The following is a 17,350-nucleotide window of genomic DNA, read 5'->3' as shown; positions in this document are numbered from 1 at the left end:
GGGAGTAGCGTTAAGGGTGACCAGTTACAGGCTTGAAGCTCAGCTTGGAAGCTTGTTGGATTGAAAGTTTTTTTGTTCCGGGCAATTTTAAAGAGAGTCTGGTTGGGAATAAAGGTTATTTGTCTGATTATGTAAGTAAGGGAGTGGTCACTAATATCATCAGGAAGGGTACCTGCTTTATAAGAGAGAGTATGGCTATTTACTAAGATCCAGTCTAAGATACATTCTTTGCTACTGGTTTATGGATTCTGGTTGGACTGGTAATTATTTGGGAGAAGCCATAAAGGTTAATATGGGTTGTAGGTTTGGATGAGGTACAGCAATTTCAATCTATGTTAAGATCACCAAGTAGAATGGTTTCTTGCGGGAAGGATGCAGAAAGCCAGCAAAGGATATTTTCTAGGATGTTAATGTTACTGCCTGGAGGTAGGTAGGAGCATATAATGTACAAAGATTTACTAGCATTGATCTGTAGTTTAGAGATGAGGATTTCAGCATTACTATCAAAAGATAGTTTTACATCTAAAGAAGTGACATGTAACTTAGATTTGTATAGAATTGCTTCCCCTCCACCCTTTTTGGTTGTATGGTCTAATCTTAAGATATTATAGTCAGGTGGGATAATTTCATTGTCCTTTGTTACTGGTTTGAGCCAAGTCTCTGTTAAACATAGGATATCAAATGAATGAATGTCTAGCAGAGCATGTAGTTGACTAATTTTATTGTTTAAGCTCTGTATATTGAGATGTGCTATAAGCAGAGAATTATGGGTGCTAGTGGGGGTGAATGGGGTGTTGGCTTGAAGTAGGTAGGGGTTTATTGGGGTATTATTGATTGGTCCAGGGTTAGGGTGAATGTCACCATGGAGTAGAGGATGTTGTTTCAGAATATGTGTAAACCTCAGGAGTTTACAGAAAATGTTTTGTGACTTCCTAGCTTGTAGGTAAGTAATATGGGCAACCCTGTGAAACTTTAGTAAAAGGTAGGTGGAGGTGGATGTTATGTTTGAATGGCTTTGGAGGTATAGTTGACTTAGTAGTAATGCCTGCTTTAAGGGATGGTGGGACTCAGTATAGTGTAAGTTTTCATATAAGGTAAGAATATAGGGTACAGATAGAATGGGTAGTAGGAGAAGTAAACGAGACAGGTTAATAAGTTTTGGTTTGAAAATTAAAGGCATAATAGCAGTGAAGAATAGAATAGAGTTTAAAAATGTAGGGCCTAAAAATGAGGTGTTTGGAATGAGATAGCATTTCAGGGGTAGTAGAATGGTAGGCAGTATGAAAAGTGGGTGTGTAGAATTTGATTATATAAAGTGAGTACTGAAGTGCTAATGGTTAATAAGGGAAGGAGTGTGGTTTGATAAGTATAAATGTAGGAGCATTGGGGGTGTATGGGAATTGGGGGTAGGGTAGGGGAGCGGAGTGAGCCCACAGGGCGAATGGAGCAGGTAGAGCAGGAGAAGTAAGATTCTGCAGAGACAATCTGTGTGTAGCAGGGTGTGATAATGCAACTATTTGGTATATGAGGGATAGATAAAAATGAGGGAATTATAGCTGGATGGAGGGGGGAAAGCCCTGAAGAATAGTGTAATACAGCAGGAAAATTGGAAAGTAGTCAGAGATAAAGTATGGGAAAAGTGGGGTAAAGGATGCAGCACAAGCCTAAGGTTAGAGTGCCACCTAGTGGACAAAGAGTAGGGTACAGCAATAGGTAGCTGTGGCAGAGATAGCAGATAGAGATGGCTTAGATAGTAGTCAGTGAAGAGAAGGTATTTAAACTTTATCAATATTTTGGGTTTTCACCATTCTGACTTTCAGCATTTTGAGTTTTCAGTGAAATTAATGACATCTATGTGTGTGTGTGTGTGTGTGTGTGTGTGTGTGTGTGTGTGTGTGTGTGTGTGTGTGTGTGTGTCTACAGATATGCTCCTGCATATACAGTGGCATATTAGTCATGTCAGTTACTTACTCATCACTTCCCTATGTTCCAAACATGTACATATGCAGTGTCATATATCAGTCATCCGTATTATGCAATTTTCATTTCTAATGTAGTCCCCTACTGGACATAGCCTGTGTTGCAATTGTGTGGTCCCAACACTATGTATGGCAAACAACAGCATGTAGGGTAGCCACATTCATGTACCCACTGTACACAGCTGCACATATAGAAATAATTATTGTTGTAAAGGATCCTCTCCTTCCACTCTTCCACTGTAAAGTACAAACACTGCATTGGCCAGAGAGCTTAGAAATCATCAGACAGTCTCTGCAGGGTCTTAGAATATGACCTGCAAACAATGTGGCTCATTTGCTCTGAATCATATCATGTTGCATCTGCACAATGTGAAGGCTTAGGGAGGTAACTGTGTTTTTTTTTAAAGAAGTGTTAAAATACTTTTGATCCTGAGCATGGCAAACCTGGCTCTTTTTCTAAATGTTGATAATATCCTACTCACACTGGTTCAAAGGTTTAATATCAGACTTAAAAAATATCAGGAAGCTTTATTGCCATAGCCACATGGTAATATTTTCTACCATAGCCCCATGCTGATGCATGCCACTTTCCATATGTATACAATATTACATTAATTTCAGTAGTGAGACAGATTATGATGCATGCAAATGGGGGTGTCATTTTCAAGAGAGTTTGCAAGGTTTCCTTGTTGATTGGAAGTCTCTGTTTCATTGCCCAAGTGTTTTGGAATTAACCCAGAGTACCACATGATTTTTTTAATAGCTGGCAATATTAACTTGAAATATTGGAAGCAAGTTTAGCAAAACAGTAACCATTGTTAAAAAGGTTACTTCTTTGATATTACTCATGGATTAGTGTTGTAAAATCAGGTATCAATTAAATGTACAAAAATATTGTATTCTCTTTGCATAAGTCTAGAAATGCGGCATATTAAAAGAGACCTTCACAGTCTCATATACAGTTTCAGTGAGTGCACTTTCAATCAGTGAAAATAACCTTCAGTTAAGAATACTGATAAGAACAGAATGTGCAGTATATTGAGAACAAACAGATCTTACAAGGTTTGGGAACCAAGGCTAAACAGGCATTTAGAAACTTACAGGGTTTTGGTATTATTAGAAGATACTTCAGACACAGTCAGTTAAGTTAGTTCATTTGGACTGATATGCAGAAACTTATCGAAGTACAGACACTCGAGTATGAGTGCAGAAGTCAGGTCAAACATTCAACATTCCAGAATATTAATTATAGCATTCAGGAGGAAAGGAATATGAAGAATATGAGTGCAGAAGCTAAGGAATATTTCAGTTTATCAGCACTGTTATTGGAGACAGTATTCGGATATTGTTGGCATCTACCTCCACTGTACATAATAAAGCAGTCTTAACCGAACGACAGTATGTGCAGACTTTATTCTGAAGATTATAAAGGAGAGACTGGTAACTGTTCAGCATAAGTTTGTGTAATTCATAGGTTCATAGGTTAGTACTAGGCTATCGTCCCTAGAGCCTATACAAGCCTAGCCATAACAATTCCCTGCCTATTTCTTCCCACAATATTTACTTCCCTGAACCCCTGTCTAGCAGGGCGACTGATGTGATCCCGGGGGGAAATTCCTATCTCCCATCCAATCATCAAGGTTCCTTTTGAAGTGGGCCAAAGAGGCACTCTGCTTGACATGTATGGGCAGTCTATTCCAGAGTCTGAGTCTCTGGGTCAGGAACCTATCCCTCCAGCATGTTTTGTTTATTGTACATTGACAAGGTATAGATCCCTGGAGCATGTGGTTCTGAGGGATTGGGATTTCTTTAAGTGTAGCATGTCCAACAGCTCTGGGTTTGACATGGCCTTGTATGTTAAGCAGAGATCACCTTTGAGTAGACAATATGCGACAGACTATAGCTGGAGTTTTTTTAGGCAGTCAGCATAGGGCATCTGCTTTAGGCCTGTGATTCTTTTAGTGAGGTATTTCTGCGGCCTTTCTAGTTGTTGCAGATGTCTTGAGAGGTACATACCAAATGGGGCATTGTATTCTATAATGAGTCTAATAAGGGATGAGTACAGTTGGACAATGACCTCCTTTTTTCTGGATGAAATGCCCTTAGTGATGAGGTGTGCCACACAGAAGGATTTCCTGACTGTTGTGGCAATGTTGTTATCAAAGATGAGACCACTGTCCACCTGTGTCCCTATGTCTCTTATCAGACATTTGGTGTTTAGTGTACTGCCACATATGTGATAATTCATGGGTACATGTTTTTTCCCAAAGGGGATAACTATACATTTCTTGGCATTGAGCTTGAGCCCATGGCTCTGGCACCAAGCATCTGTTTCTGTAAGGCCCTTTTGTACAATATCCACATCATTTGGGAATGCAATAATGGCTCCCAGTTTGCAGTCATCTTCAGACTTTGTTAGCCAGAGTCCCTTAGTTTTGGCCTGTACTTCAGAGAAGTAAATGCCAAACAAGAGTGGTCCCAGGACAGAACCCTGATGTACTCCACTTGTCACTTGTCTGGAGCTGGATTTGGAGTCGGCTACTTATACAGTGTGGGTTCTGTCAGTAACCCAGTTGGCAATGCATCGAGTGACTTTGGGATTAATGCCCAGCTAAGTAAGTTTATCTATGATTCCAGAGTGGGGGATGGTGTCAAAGGACTTGGCGAGGTCCAGATAGGCTGTGTGGACTGCCTTACCCTTGTTCACAGCTCTGGAGACTGATTCAAAGAAGTCAATCAGGTTCAGAAGACAAGATCGGCCCTTCACGAACCCACACTGGGTGGGTTCCAGTGTTTGAAGGTTGCCAATGTCTTTGTTTATACATTCCATAATAAGACGTTCCATGACCTTGCAGATCAGGCTCGTCATACTGATGGGCCGGTAGTTCCCAGGCTCCAAGGTGGATCCCCCTTGTGGAGTGGGATAACTGTAGCTGTGCACCACTCAGTGGGCACAAAGCCTGAGGTGAGGCTATGGTTAAATGTGACACTTAGGTGAGGTGACAGTTCATTCTGTAGTTCATGTAGTAGACAGCCCGGATGTCCTCCGGTCCCATGGATGCTGTATTCTTAGCTTTGGAGAGTGTGTTTTTTACCTGTGTGGTCATTATTACCGGAATTTGGCAGTCTTTCAGTATTGAGATGGGCCCTTTAGGGGGTGACAGGGGGTGAAGTTGGCACTGAATCAATCTGCCAGGATATTGGCAATATCCTTGGGATCAGTATATTTAATGCCATTCTGTTGTAGCTCAGAGCAGATCTGAGCATTGCCATTTAGATTCTTGACATAGCTATATAATGCCTTGTGGTTGTCTTTGGAATCTTTGGCAATTTTATTTTCGTAACTAGCTTTGGAGGATTTTATGAGGGATCTCAGCTTCTTACTGAGGCTGGTAATGGAGTTTTTTTGTATCCTGGGATTTTCATCTTTTTTGCAGCAGTTTCTTCCTTTTGTTGTAAAGTCTGTTTATGGCAGGGGACCACCAGATTGGATTCCTTTTTTTGGAGGAGAGCATCTTGGTTCTATTTGGGATGGCACGATTCATGCACAAGTGGATGTGCTCGTACAGTGCCTTAGTGTAGGATTCAACAGTCGAACTTTCAGTTCCTGTCTGCATGGGTGCCATGAGGTTTGTCACTTCTAACTTGAGTAGGATGAAGCTGGCTTTAGAGAAGTTTTTTATTGATGTTTCCTTACTGAGGGGTGGGGGAGGGATTTGGATGTCAAGGGTGATTAGCTTATGGTCAGACCTGACCAACGAGGGGGTGACCATAGGTGTGGAGGGTCAATTTCTCATGTTGATATTGGAGCCCCTGGTGGGAGTATGGATTAGTTGATCCAGGGCATTGGAATTTATGAATTCCAAGAACCGTTGGGCAAAGGTGTTGGTACATGAGTAGTTTTCCTAGTTAATTAACAGATAAAGACATTTATTCCCATCTCATTCCAGTTATTTCCAGTTCATACCAGTGTTCTACAGTCATATCAATTCTTACAATGGCGAGACACAATCACTTGAGATGGTTGCTCATTTCTTGACCACTAACCCAAGGAATGAATCAAACTATAAGTCGATAGCGTACACTGGAATGAAAAGAATGAACATCAGTCAATTAACAAAAGTAAAAGTTGAAAGGGTATTATATTTAAGAATGATGAGGGATAATGCAAAATAATTTGTAGTCTAAGTTTGTCTTGTAGATCCAATACTGGTTCTATTTCATAGCACAGCATGTCTTCTCATGCAAATTTATCAATGCCATTCATTCATGTAATTATCCAGAAAGCCGTTCCATAAATTGTGACTACTTCAACAAAAAACTTTAACAGGTTTTTCTTTTTTGTCTTTTCACAGGCAGCACCAGTACGAGAAACAGCAGTCACAGAGGAAGTAGCTTACTTAGTGTCAAACAGAAGTCCAGGAAGGAACTTATAATGGAGAAGATCAGAGAACAAATGATAAAGGCCAAAGCATTTGCAATAAAAAAGTAAGTACATTATATATGCATGAGGCTATAGAAATTCTACATACATATGTCATGGAGGAAGCACTGATCCAGAACTAAAAATAAGAAAACTTTTCATCCAGCAGTAAGCTTCGACTTATGATAAGTAAGAAAAACGGCACTGCAAGCAAACAACCTGTGAGTATACAGATAGCTTCTGTATGTGGCAGCCAGCATGCCAGGTTGAAAAGATGGAATATAAGCAGCTGCTTGAAAGAGGGTCAGGATGTCTGCCAATGTGAATGTGTCTTGAGTCTGGTTAGAGTCCTAGGAGTCATGGGGTTGACTGGAGGAGGTGTAGCTGAGTAAGGTATTTATTGGCTTGTTTGAGGATGGGGATTTCAAAAGGACCTGCTGCAACATTACCTTTTGGAAGAGGCACTGTCCTAGATCCAGCTATTACATAAAAAGTACAGATCTTTGCCAACAACAGTATGATGAGCAGCCAAGCTGTCATTTAACACTTCACCTCAAGCTTGTGTACCAAAGAGGCAAATCCTTACCTGACAGAAGATGACCCCCAGCCATGTGCCACTGAGAATAAGGTGGTAGTAGTGGTAAGAAAGAAATGGGCATTCAGTGGTTATGACAGCTGACTGAGTCCAAGGTTAGTGACAATGGGGAGAATGTATAAAAAGAAAAGCAGATATCTGAACAATAGAAAGCAAACGTATAGGTATGCGTTTTGTTTAGGAGGCATGCAATCCCTCTGTGAGGCAGTGTTGTTCCCTTCTGCATGTGAAGGTGAAGTATAGATCTTGAATGACATGCTTTCTATTCTTCCAGTCCTTAAATTAAGAGCTGCCAAACTTTAATTTGCCATATGGTCATTCAGATGGTAGTAAAACATTTTTAATCTACTGGCATTTATTTAACTATTTATTTATTTGTCTTAAATTGTTTTAACCAAGTAAATATTAATATTAAATACACAAATTGTGGTTTTATTATAACAACTTATTTTTGAGCATTTACACTATTTATTATTTTTTATATATGTATATGTGATTTGCTATATGGCCACTAGATGGTAGCAAAACATTCATTAATCCACTGTTATTCATGTATTCATTTAATTATTTATTCAATTGTTTTAAAATGTTTTAATCAAGCATTTATTATAAATCAAGCACATAAATTATGGTTTTATTATTATAATAATTCATTTGTTAGTGTTTATAATATTCATTCATTTATATACATGCGATTTTAAAGGACTGATTGATACTGAATATTTAATGTTTTTTTTTAATCTTGTTATGTAATTTGATTAGTTTTAAATTAGTTGCTTCTAGACAGAGATTGGTTCTAGAATTCCAGCCACATATATAAGTTTGTGTTGCTTAGCCAGGGGTGTTTGCATCTGATGAAGTTTGTACGAAAACATATTATCACTTGTTATGGCGTTAATGTGTTTTGGCATTTTTATCTACGTGTTACAAGTTTTTATTTTGGTTGTCGTGGCATAATAAATTGTACATCCTTATTTCAGACTTGGACCCTTATTTGGATCTCATCAGTGTGAAGTATAGATCTTGCAATGTTAATGAGACAGTTACATGGAGATGCATATCACATGGCACACATTTCCCCTAAAAAGAGTAAAGATTTCCTACTGGTTAGACCACGTCCTCAGTGTCTGTCTGTTACTTAATCATTATCCTGACAAACCCACAGTCATCTTGTGGTTTCAAAGTAGGAATTATTTACAGAACTGTATAAATATACATACAGAAGTGAAGAAATGTATTTGTTTTTGAGAGCTTATGTTTGGATGTACAGAAGTATAAACAGGAGTATAATTCTGTGTGGAAAAGTGTAACAGGTGCAACCATCCAGAAGCCTTTCACTTCAAGTACATTTAGAATTATAATTGAAATTTGCATCAATGTATTATCTATATATCCCTAGTGAAATTTTGCAATCACATATCTAGTCATTTATACTGGTTTTAAAGGTTGCTATGGAAGAAATCTGCTTGATAAAGGTATCCTATTCCTGAAATACTAGATACTTTGGGTTAGATATCTGTCATTTGGTGTTATTGATGCAGTAGTACAGGTTTAGGTCGCTAGGTAAGGTGCTTCTCTTACCACTGGTCCTAGCTTACGTGAAGGAGTTAAAAGAGTGTTGATTAATTCATAGCATGGAATGCTAAACAAAGTTCACTCCTCTGGTGTCTGTTTGATTGCAAGTAGAGGGATAGGCCTAATGGAGTAGCAAAGAGTACTGACACCTGAGACAGTGAGATCTCTTAAGCAAATGTCGAAGCAAAGTACATCCCAAAGGGCACAGTATATTCAATGGCTGACCTAACAAAAGATGAATAAAGTAGGACTATAACTTTAATAGAGACACTTAAAAGGATGAATATAGCAATGAAACTACACGAACGCTTAACGTATTACCGTGTTTTCGTACTTCACAAAACTTAATCAGATGTGAGTGTACCCTTTACCACAAACCTATATAAATACAATGAGCCCCCAATAAATCATTCAATCAACACAATTATCAATATAATGTACAAACTAATAACAATCACTTCCCACAAGATCTAGGAAAGAAACTACACATATATATTAAGATGTGCAATAAAGTACAGATACTAAACCACATAAATAATCCTCCTAAAATTCAGCTTTGTAAAATCTATCCAGCATGTGATAAATCATTAATAATCAGTAAGAAAAACTTTTATGAAACACAAAAACATGGTGATACGTTAAGCATTCATGTATTGTTATATTCATCCTTTTAAGTGTCTCTATTAAAGTTTGGTTTTTGGATCATGGTTTGTCCTTCTGGAGTGCCATATTGACTGTCTTTATTGGTTTCAGTATTTGGGAATTTTATCCACTTTATTTTAGTGTTTCTAGGACTATAACTTCTTTGTTTCTTGAGGAAATAGCATGAAAGATAAGTTGTGTAAATTAGAAGGATTTTCTATCAACCAGAGAATCATGGTGGTCATACTAGAGAATGTTACCAACATACATACCCGAGATCCTGACAACTGTAAAATTTAAGTGGAATGTTAGATATATGGTAAGCAATACTGGTGCTAAATTTACCAAAGGAAACTTTGCTGCATTTCTTGGTGTTGGGGGTAAGCCCATGATAGATACACAAAGTGTTTCTTTGGTCTAGCCCTTTCTGTAGAATTTGAGTAGCAGAATGGGATTTGATACCCCCCCCCCAGTTTACAATCATGAGCAAACTTGATTAACCATAGTCCTTTGATGACAGCTGTTATATCAGAGAGATGTATACCAAAGAGGAGGGGACCCAGGACAGAGCCCTGTAGGACACCACTGATGATATGTTCTGTCTAGGGCAAATACCTTTGAATTTAACAGTATAGATCCTCTCAGACATCCAGTTACCTAACAAGGGAGGTATGGGTTAATGTTGAGTTGGGAGAGTTTGTCAATAATCCAAGTATGAGGGTTAGTCTGAAAGGCCTTCATAAGAATGAGATAATCTGGGTTGACTGTATGCCCCCTATCCATGCCTTAGAAGCCTTTTCAAAGAACTCAACCAGGTTGAGTAGACATGATCTGCCCTTTATAAAAGTGAACTAGTGCCTATGCATGAATATGAGGTCACTTATGTCATTGTTTATTACTTCAAATATAATACGTTCTTGCAAATAACACTAACGAGACTAATAGCCTTGTAATTCCAAGGGTCAGTAGAGGGATCACCTTTACGCAGGATACCACACCTGCCATTCTCCACACCTCAAGGACATAAACAGTGGAGAGACTCAGGGTGGAGAGCTGATGGATGGATTTTGCCATGTGGGGCTTTACACTTCTTAGAAGACATCAAGGGATACTGTCAGGACCTATGGAAGTATTCTTTTTAATTTTGGAAAGTGACAAAATGACATGTTTGGAATTGATCTCAGAAGGGGTGTGGGGGCTGTCAGTGGAGACAGTGGGGATAAGAGATGGAATGAAGCTGGAAGAGAATTTGCCTACAAGAATAGTATCAATATCTTTGGAGTCAGAGAAGGGGGTACCTTTGAAGATAAGCAGTACAGAATTGTTGGTTACTTCCAGGCTTCTTAATAAAGCTGAAGAAGGCCTTATGGTTGTAGTTTGAGTTAGTTTGCATCCCTAAGTTCATAGTTGGCCTTTTCTTTGCTTTTTTCTTTTTTCCTAATAGTAAGTTTTACAAACGTATGTACCAGTTTTAAACCCCTTTTATAATGATAAAGTGGACAGCTTTTAGTGAAGGCAAGGAGCATTTTCTTTTTGTTTTATATTTTTGATGTGGTAGTTCCACCATGCGGGTTTAATTTTAAACTTGCTAATATACTGATGTGGGATTGGTATAAATATTGCCCTATCCAAGAGAGGAGGAAGCAGCAGCCTCATGTACAGGGTTCTCTGAGAAACCTTACCATTTGTGATTATCAATAAGTAGTAAATAATTGGTTTTGTAATAATCCCTGAATGTAGGGGATTTATTGGGGCCACAAACCAGGCTTACATAGAGAAAATCATAACAAGATGGTCAGGCTGGACTAGGGAGGGGGCAACAAGCAGGCTGGTTCAGTTGGTAAAAATGTTTGTGAGGACAAGCTCAAGAGGATAACGTAACTGGTAGGTTGATGGATAAGTTGGTTAAGTGCATTGGCATTTACAAAATCCAGAAATCTCTGGGAATATTTGCTGTTGGTAGCATATGTTTGCCAGTTTATGTGTGGATAGTTGAAGGCAGCCATAAGAAAGGTGTTTGGTTTGACTGTTAACCTTTCTAACTAGTGAAAGTATTTTGCATTCTCCATATGGGTCATAGGGAAGGCTCTGCAACTGGCTATAAAGTGCTAATTAATTAAATTTATTGCTTATAACTAGGACTTAAACTAGTTCCAGATCTGTAACCTGTGAAATCTAGAGAGAGACAAGGGGAATATGAGTAAATATACATACTCACCCACAGATGCTGATGGATCTGAATGTATGAATGACATTGTACCCTGGAATACAGGGTGTGGTATCACTATGATGAAACAAGGTTTCTGTAAGTATGCAAATGCTGATGTTTTCAAGATTAACCAAGGCCTCGAGTTCAGAAATGTTGTAGTTTAGACATCTGGCATTCAGCAGTGATACCTTGATATTATCCAAATCTTTATACAATCCACAGCCTCATTTCACTAGTAGTGAAGTCGCTACATTCTTGACATGTGACCTGTAAACATGGCGTCATAGGCTGTGATATGGCCCATGATATGTGGCCATATCCTGCAGTGTTCTGAGACAAGGAAGTAAGCATGTATTCCAGACATATGCTTAATGCTGGCACCTCTATGTAGGTCACAATTCATGCTATCAGTTTGTTTATTTATTTATTTATTTGTCCTTTGGTAACCGGAAATGTCCAACTGAGCCAATGGACCATTTTCAGAGAGGCCCAGGAGAAAAGTTTCACAATAGATTAATGAGCTGGGGAGAAAGGCTCCACAAAATGCACAGAAATATATTTTACAATAGCTGATAAGTAAATTATATACAAGGGGAGAAAAAAACCCACAACAGACAAAACACAAACAGATTAAATTAAATTAACAGAATATTACTAGTATAAACTATGATCAAGAATACAATATGAACTGCAAGTAACAATACACTTTACAGAACTGGATAGCCTATATATCAAGTAATCTAATACATAGTTTTCAAAAAAATGACTGTATTTCTAATAACATGTACAGGTGAGAAATAATAGAGTTTTCTGCTGCCAAAAATTCATGAGCAGGAGGGAAAATTAAGGATGTGGAGCATACCTCTCAACCTGGAAACATCAAAAATCTGTACAAAGGGCCGTGAAAAGTAGGTAAAACTGGCCAAAAAGCTGGACACTAATTAACATGCAATTTGCATATATAATTATGTAACCCCACCCACTCCAGTGGAATTGTGGGATACCACAATTCAAAAACTGTTTTTTTTTAAGATTTTAAAATTATTGTTCTTAAAATGTTTTGTAAGAATTTGGAGCTTTTCTTCCTGGGCCTCCTCTGAAAGTGGACATCTCCCCAGTTGAACTTTCCTGGTAGTCAAATGTGACTAAATAAATAAATATCCTTTAGAAAATGCAAGCTAACACGAAACCTGTTATTCTAACAACATTCTAGGTTTATAACAACAATATTTAAAATCTGTCCTTATTTTGGGTCTTTATCCCCCCCCCTGATTATTTAAGGCTTTATCCAGATTTCTTGTGTTAGGAAGTTGAGAGGTATGGCTGTATGCCCAACCACACCTTAAGGTCTCATTTAGTAGGACCACTAAGGTAATCCCAAACAAAAAAGTCTACCTCTATGTAAAACTCATCATGCCCCTCCCTTTCCCTGCTTCGTATGTCTAATAGCTAGTACAACATCTGCTGTGCCAGCATCCCTAGTACACTCATAATGAAAGACTGAATTAATCTCCCAACTGCTCTACAAATGTGACTCCATGTCTCTCAGCCTTACATGCATCTTTGCATAAAATTCTCTAAAGGCATCTCATCTTTATTTTTTACTACCAAGTCTACCTCCGTCTTTCCATCCATCCATTCACTTTTACCACCCATATCTGCTTCCTCTTCTAATCTGACTTTAATGCCAACAGCTTTGCCAAAAACACCTCATACCCCACCACTGGGATCAAACTGCATTTCTAACCTTGTTTATAGATTCATGTATAGTTATTATGCACATGTTCTAGGAGACCATTGAGATCCAAGCCCAATTTACCAACTTCCTCAGAGCATTGGCTGATTAATTGACCTACTAAAGATCACAGTGTCATTGGGAATGATATTACAATTACTGCAGTGATAATAAACACCATGAAAGACTTGGGGTGTGCTGTGGAGCAGGAAAAATTACATAAGCTTGAACCCTTAGGGCATGACCATAAACCCCATGTTTTTTTAGGAATCTCACAGGGTCTCACTGCTTAGAGCCAAACTGTAGAATCAGTCAGGACAGAGGTCATTATCTTAAATTTTGCTTAATGGTTGCTGTTACAAGTGTAAGCCAACACAGATGTTATAAGCCAAATAAGAAAATACTAGTTAAATTACCAATATTACATGTCTAAATTATTCTGCAAAATTTGATTTTAATGCTAGAGGTTTAAGAAAATGATAATAACCAATATGATAACCGTTACAAACCAGTCATACACCACAAGACTCTAATTGCTTTTGTTATCTGCACAGCTTTGGTCCCATTGCATTGCACTTTCTTTCTGAAGAACAATAATGTCACCACTCCATAGCAGTAAAATCGTTGTCTTCTACTATTTGTCTAATAAGATGGATGTCATGGTGCCACACAGAAGCATGAGAAGAAGAGGCCAAACAAGTCTTAAATAGTAAATCTAAGACTGTCTTTTTGAACACACACAAATGAAATTAACATTCTTTTGAGTACACCTGCATTTCAGACGTTATATTGCTCATATTTGCTGGACACAAACAATAATTAACATTATTTTTAATATACTGGTGGCTTTTCAAATGCTATTCTGTCCGTTAGCATTTGGTTCCATGTCACAGTACCGGCAGTTATGTAGTGCTGCCAGTTACTGCAATGCAGATAAAGTAAATCCTTCACCTTTGAATAACATTCTAATTAAATTGAGTTGAAGAAAAATAAAAGCTTGTGTGAAGAGTGAAATTAGGCAGTGGGACCTTCACTTCATAAAGTCATCAAGTAGTAGTCTGTGTTTTAAACAAAAAAATAAAATAAACTGGGACCACAGTACTTGATGTAACAAATGATTTTATTAAGCTTGCTAAGTAGTCTGTGTTTTAACTGTTGCTGAAGAGTGATGTTGTACAGTGGTTGAAAAATATCCCCCTTAAAGATTCAATTATGTAAGAATGCATGGTAAATATTTATTGACTGCAAATTGTAATCATCACGTGAAAACTATTCCGGATGGCATTACGCCAAATAGGTTGCTGTGTACTGAATGTTTGTTTAATAGTACTCTTTGATGTCCTTCAAGAATACAACTGCAGTCATAACATATGGGTTGTCCTGCCTCAGGCAGCCCTCGGTCGGCCGGATTCCAAAGTCTGGGTCTGACGTCGGCTGATGTCGCATTTCTCTCCGACGTCAGAGCGGCTGGAGTACATAAGCATCAGCCGACGCCATTTTCTTCAGTCTTTCTTGCCGCGCGGTGCCCGCAGCTCCACTGCTATTTATTTCCAAAATAAATTTGCTTATCCATCCAGTCTCTTCAGATACCAGTAGTCCTTCTTGTCCTCTTCATGATGCAACATCATTGTCTGCTGCAGCCATAAACAACTTTTTAAAACTTCTTTGATTCTCTGACAAGGAGTCAGGCACTGTCTCACAAAGCTGACATCATCACGCACACCCCTGCATGCTGATGCCCAGGTTTGCTCTGAGTTACTGCACAATGATACCACCTATACTGAACCAGCAGATATTCCCAACATACTGGCTGACAGATTCAGTGCCAACTGTACTCCTCTCCCACCCACAAAGGACCAATCACAATACTGGAGGAATACCAGGCACCCAGCATTACTGCAGCACAGGTTAAAGCTGCATTGTCCAAGGCCAAGAATACAGCTTCCATAAAATCAGACAATACTCTGGATGTGTTCTACATGAACTACAATATGAACTGGCACCATATCTGTATTCCCTGTTCAATCACAACCTCACCTCAGGCTTTGTCCCTACCAAATGGCGCACTGCTACAGTCATTCCTCTCCATAAAAGGGGAGTGACTACAGACCCTGGGAATTATTAGCCTGATGACTCTGATATGTAAGGCTATGGAGCACATCATCATGGACCTAATTAACAAGAATATAGGGACTCTCCAAATTCTAGATCCTACACAATTTGGTTTTGAGAAAGGTAGATTATGCCTGCTCACTCTGGTTGACTTCTTTGAGTCAGTCTCCAGAGCTGTGGATGAGGGCAAGGCAGTTCATACAGCCTACCTCGATCTGGTCAAGGACTTTGATACCATTCCCCACTCGGGAATTATTGATATACTCACCAAACTAGGCATCAACCCCTATATCACTAGGTGGGTTGCAAACTGGCTCACAGACAGAACCCACAGTGTGAAAGTAGCAGACTCCAAGTCAGACTGCTGACAAGTCACAAGTGGAGTCCCACTGGGATCGATCCTGGGTCTTCTCCTGTTTGGCATCTACTTCTCAGAAGTCCAGGCCAACATGGAGGGACTCTGGCTGACCAAGTTCACAGTTGGGAGCCATTATTAACTCCTCATGTGATGTAGACATCCTACAGAAAGGCCTCACTGAGACCAGTGACTAGTATCAAAACCATGGCCTTAAGGTTAATGCCAAAAAAATGTGTCATCATCCCCTTTGGGAAAAACTCAGTTCCCACTAATTGCCACATTGATGGGAGCCCACTGAACACTGAAGGTGTTATAAGAGATCTGGGGACACAGGTTGACAGCAACCTCTCCTTCGACCACCACATTGCCACTGTGGTAAGAAAGTCCTTCTATCTGGCACACATCTCATTACCAAGGGTTTTGCATCCAGGAAGAAAAAGGTTATCACCTCTCTCTACTCTTCCCTCATTAGGCCAGTCATCGAGTATAATGCCCCATTTGGCATGTACCTCACTAGACACATGCAACAGCTAGAAATGCCACAAAAGTACCTCACAAAGTGGATCCTAGACCTTAACACATGTCCTACATGGACAGACTCAAAGAACTCCAGCTATTCTCTGTCTTATATCGTCTACTAAGAGGTGATTTCTGCTTGACTTACAAAGCCATGTCTGACTCAGCTCTGTTAGAAATGCTGCATCTAAAGAAATCCCAATCCCTCCGCAACACATGCTCCAGAGACCTCAAATTCATTACCACAATCAACAGGACATGCTGGAGGGACAGGTTCATAATCCAGAGACTGCCCATGCATGTCAAGCAGAGCACCTCACTGGCCCTCTTCAAGAGAAATCTTGATGAGTGGATGGGAAATGGAAAGTTCACCCCAGGGATCACTCCAGTGGCTCTGCTTGATAGAGGCGCTGGGAACTAACATCAAATGGCACAATGCCAGGACACATCTATGGACTAGGCTTGTAAAGGTTCCAGGGCCATTAGTCTAGTACACACCTATTAACCTATGAATCTATGATGACATTGAGGGGTATGGCAGCGATGTGTGATGACGTCAGCGGTAACTAAAAACTGTAAATTTAATTTTTTTAAAAGAAAATCAGGCTTTGAAGGGACCACTTGAGAATTTGTGGCACCCCATTATTATACCCTCAAAACCAGGAAATTCTGGGGAATTCAGTACGGTTGAGAGGTATGACATGGAGAGAGTTTATTATTAGAGATATGAGAATGTTATGTAAGGACATTATAGAAGAAAATAAATATTAGAAAGTATTTACTGAAGAGGTGGAAGAGCATACATTATTAGTATGGTATCATTAAAGTGAGATCTTCTTTTGATGTTAGGCCACTATTACCTGGTAAGATATGAAGATATTTGTGAATTAAGAGTGAGAAATGCATAGTTATAGTGAGTTGGTGGTCATGCATCTGTTTTGAGGGTTGTACAGGTACAGGTACAGGTGTCAGATTGATATTTTTTTAGATTGGTCTTGAAATTAGAAAGGTTGCTAATATGTTTAAATAATAAGGGGACAGAGTTCTAAGAGTGGGAATAGAGAGAGTTTCCTGCTGACAGATCTAGTTTGTAGGTATTGAAGAGCATTTTGTTTTCAGATCAAAGTGGCCTAGAAGGGGTGAACGTGTGTAATAAGTCTAGTAGGGCTTTGCTTTGTTCTGGTTTGTATACTGATTTGTGCACTA

The 17,350-nt window shown here is 39.1% G+C and overlaps 1 protein-coding gene across 1 annotated transcript in view; it reads left to right on the top strand.

The window, feature by feature from the left end:
• The window catches only part of PIEZO2 (piezo type mechanosensitive ion channel component 2), a gene marked incomplete in the record, with an annotated part of 2,710,318 nt that overhangs the window by 2,414,288 nt on the left and 278,680 nt on the right, over window positions 1–17,350 (top strand). Inside the window, 1 exon segment of the mRNA XM_044067359.1 lies at window positions 6,335–6,467. Within this exon segment, the coding sequence (XP_043923294.1) occupies window positions 6,335–6,467 (133 nt within the window).

The sequence above is a fragment of the Protopterus annectens genome, chromosome 3.part1 (assembly GCF_019279795.1).
Source record: "Protopterus annectens isolate FY-2018-M chromosome 3.part1, PAN1.0, whole genome shotgun sequence".
Taxonomy (NCBI): Eukaryota; Metazoa; Chordata; order Ceratodontiformes; family Protopteridae; genus Protopterus; species Protopterus annectens.
This window is presented reverse-complemented; position numbering and strand designations above follow the sequence as displayed.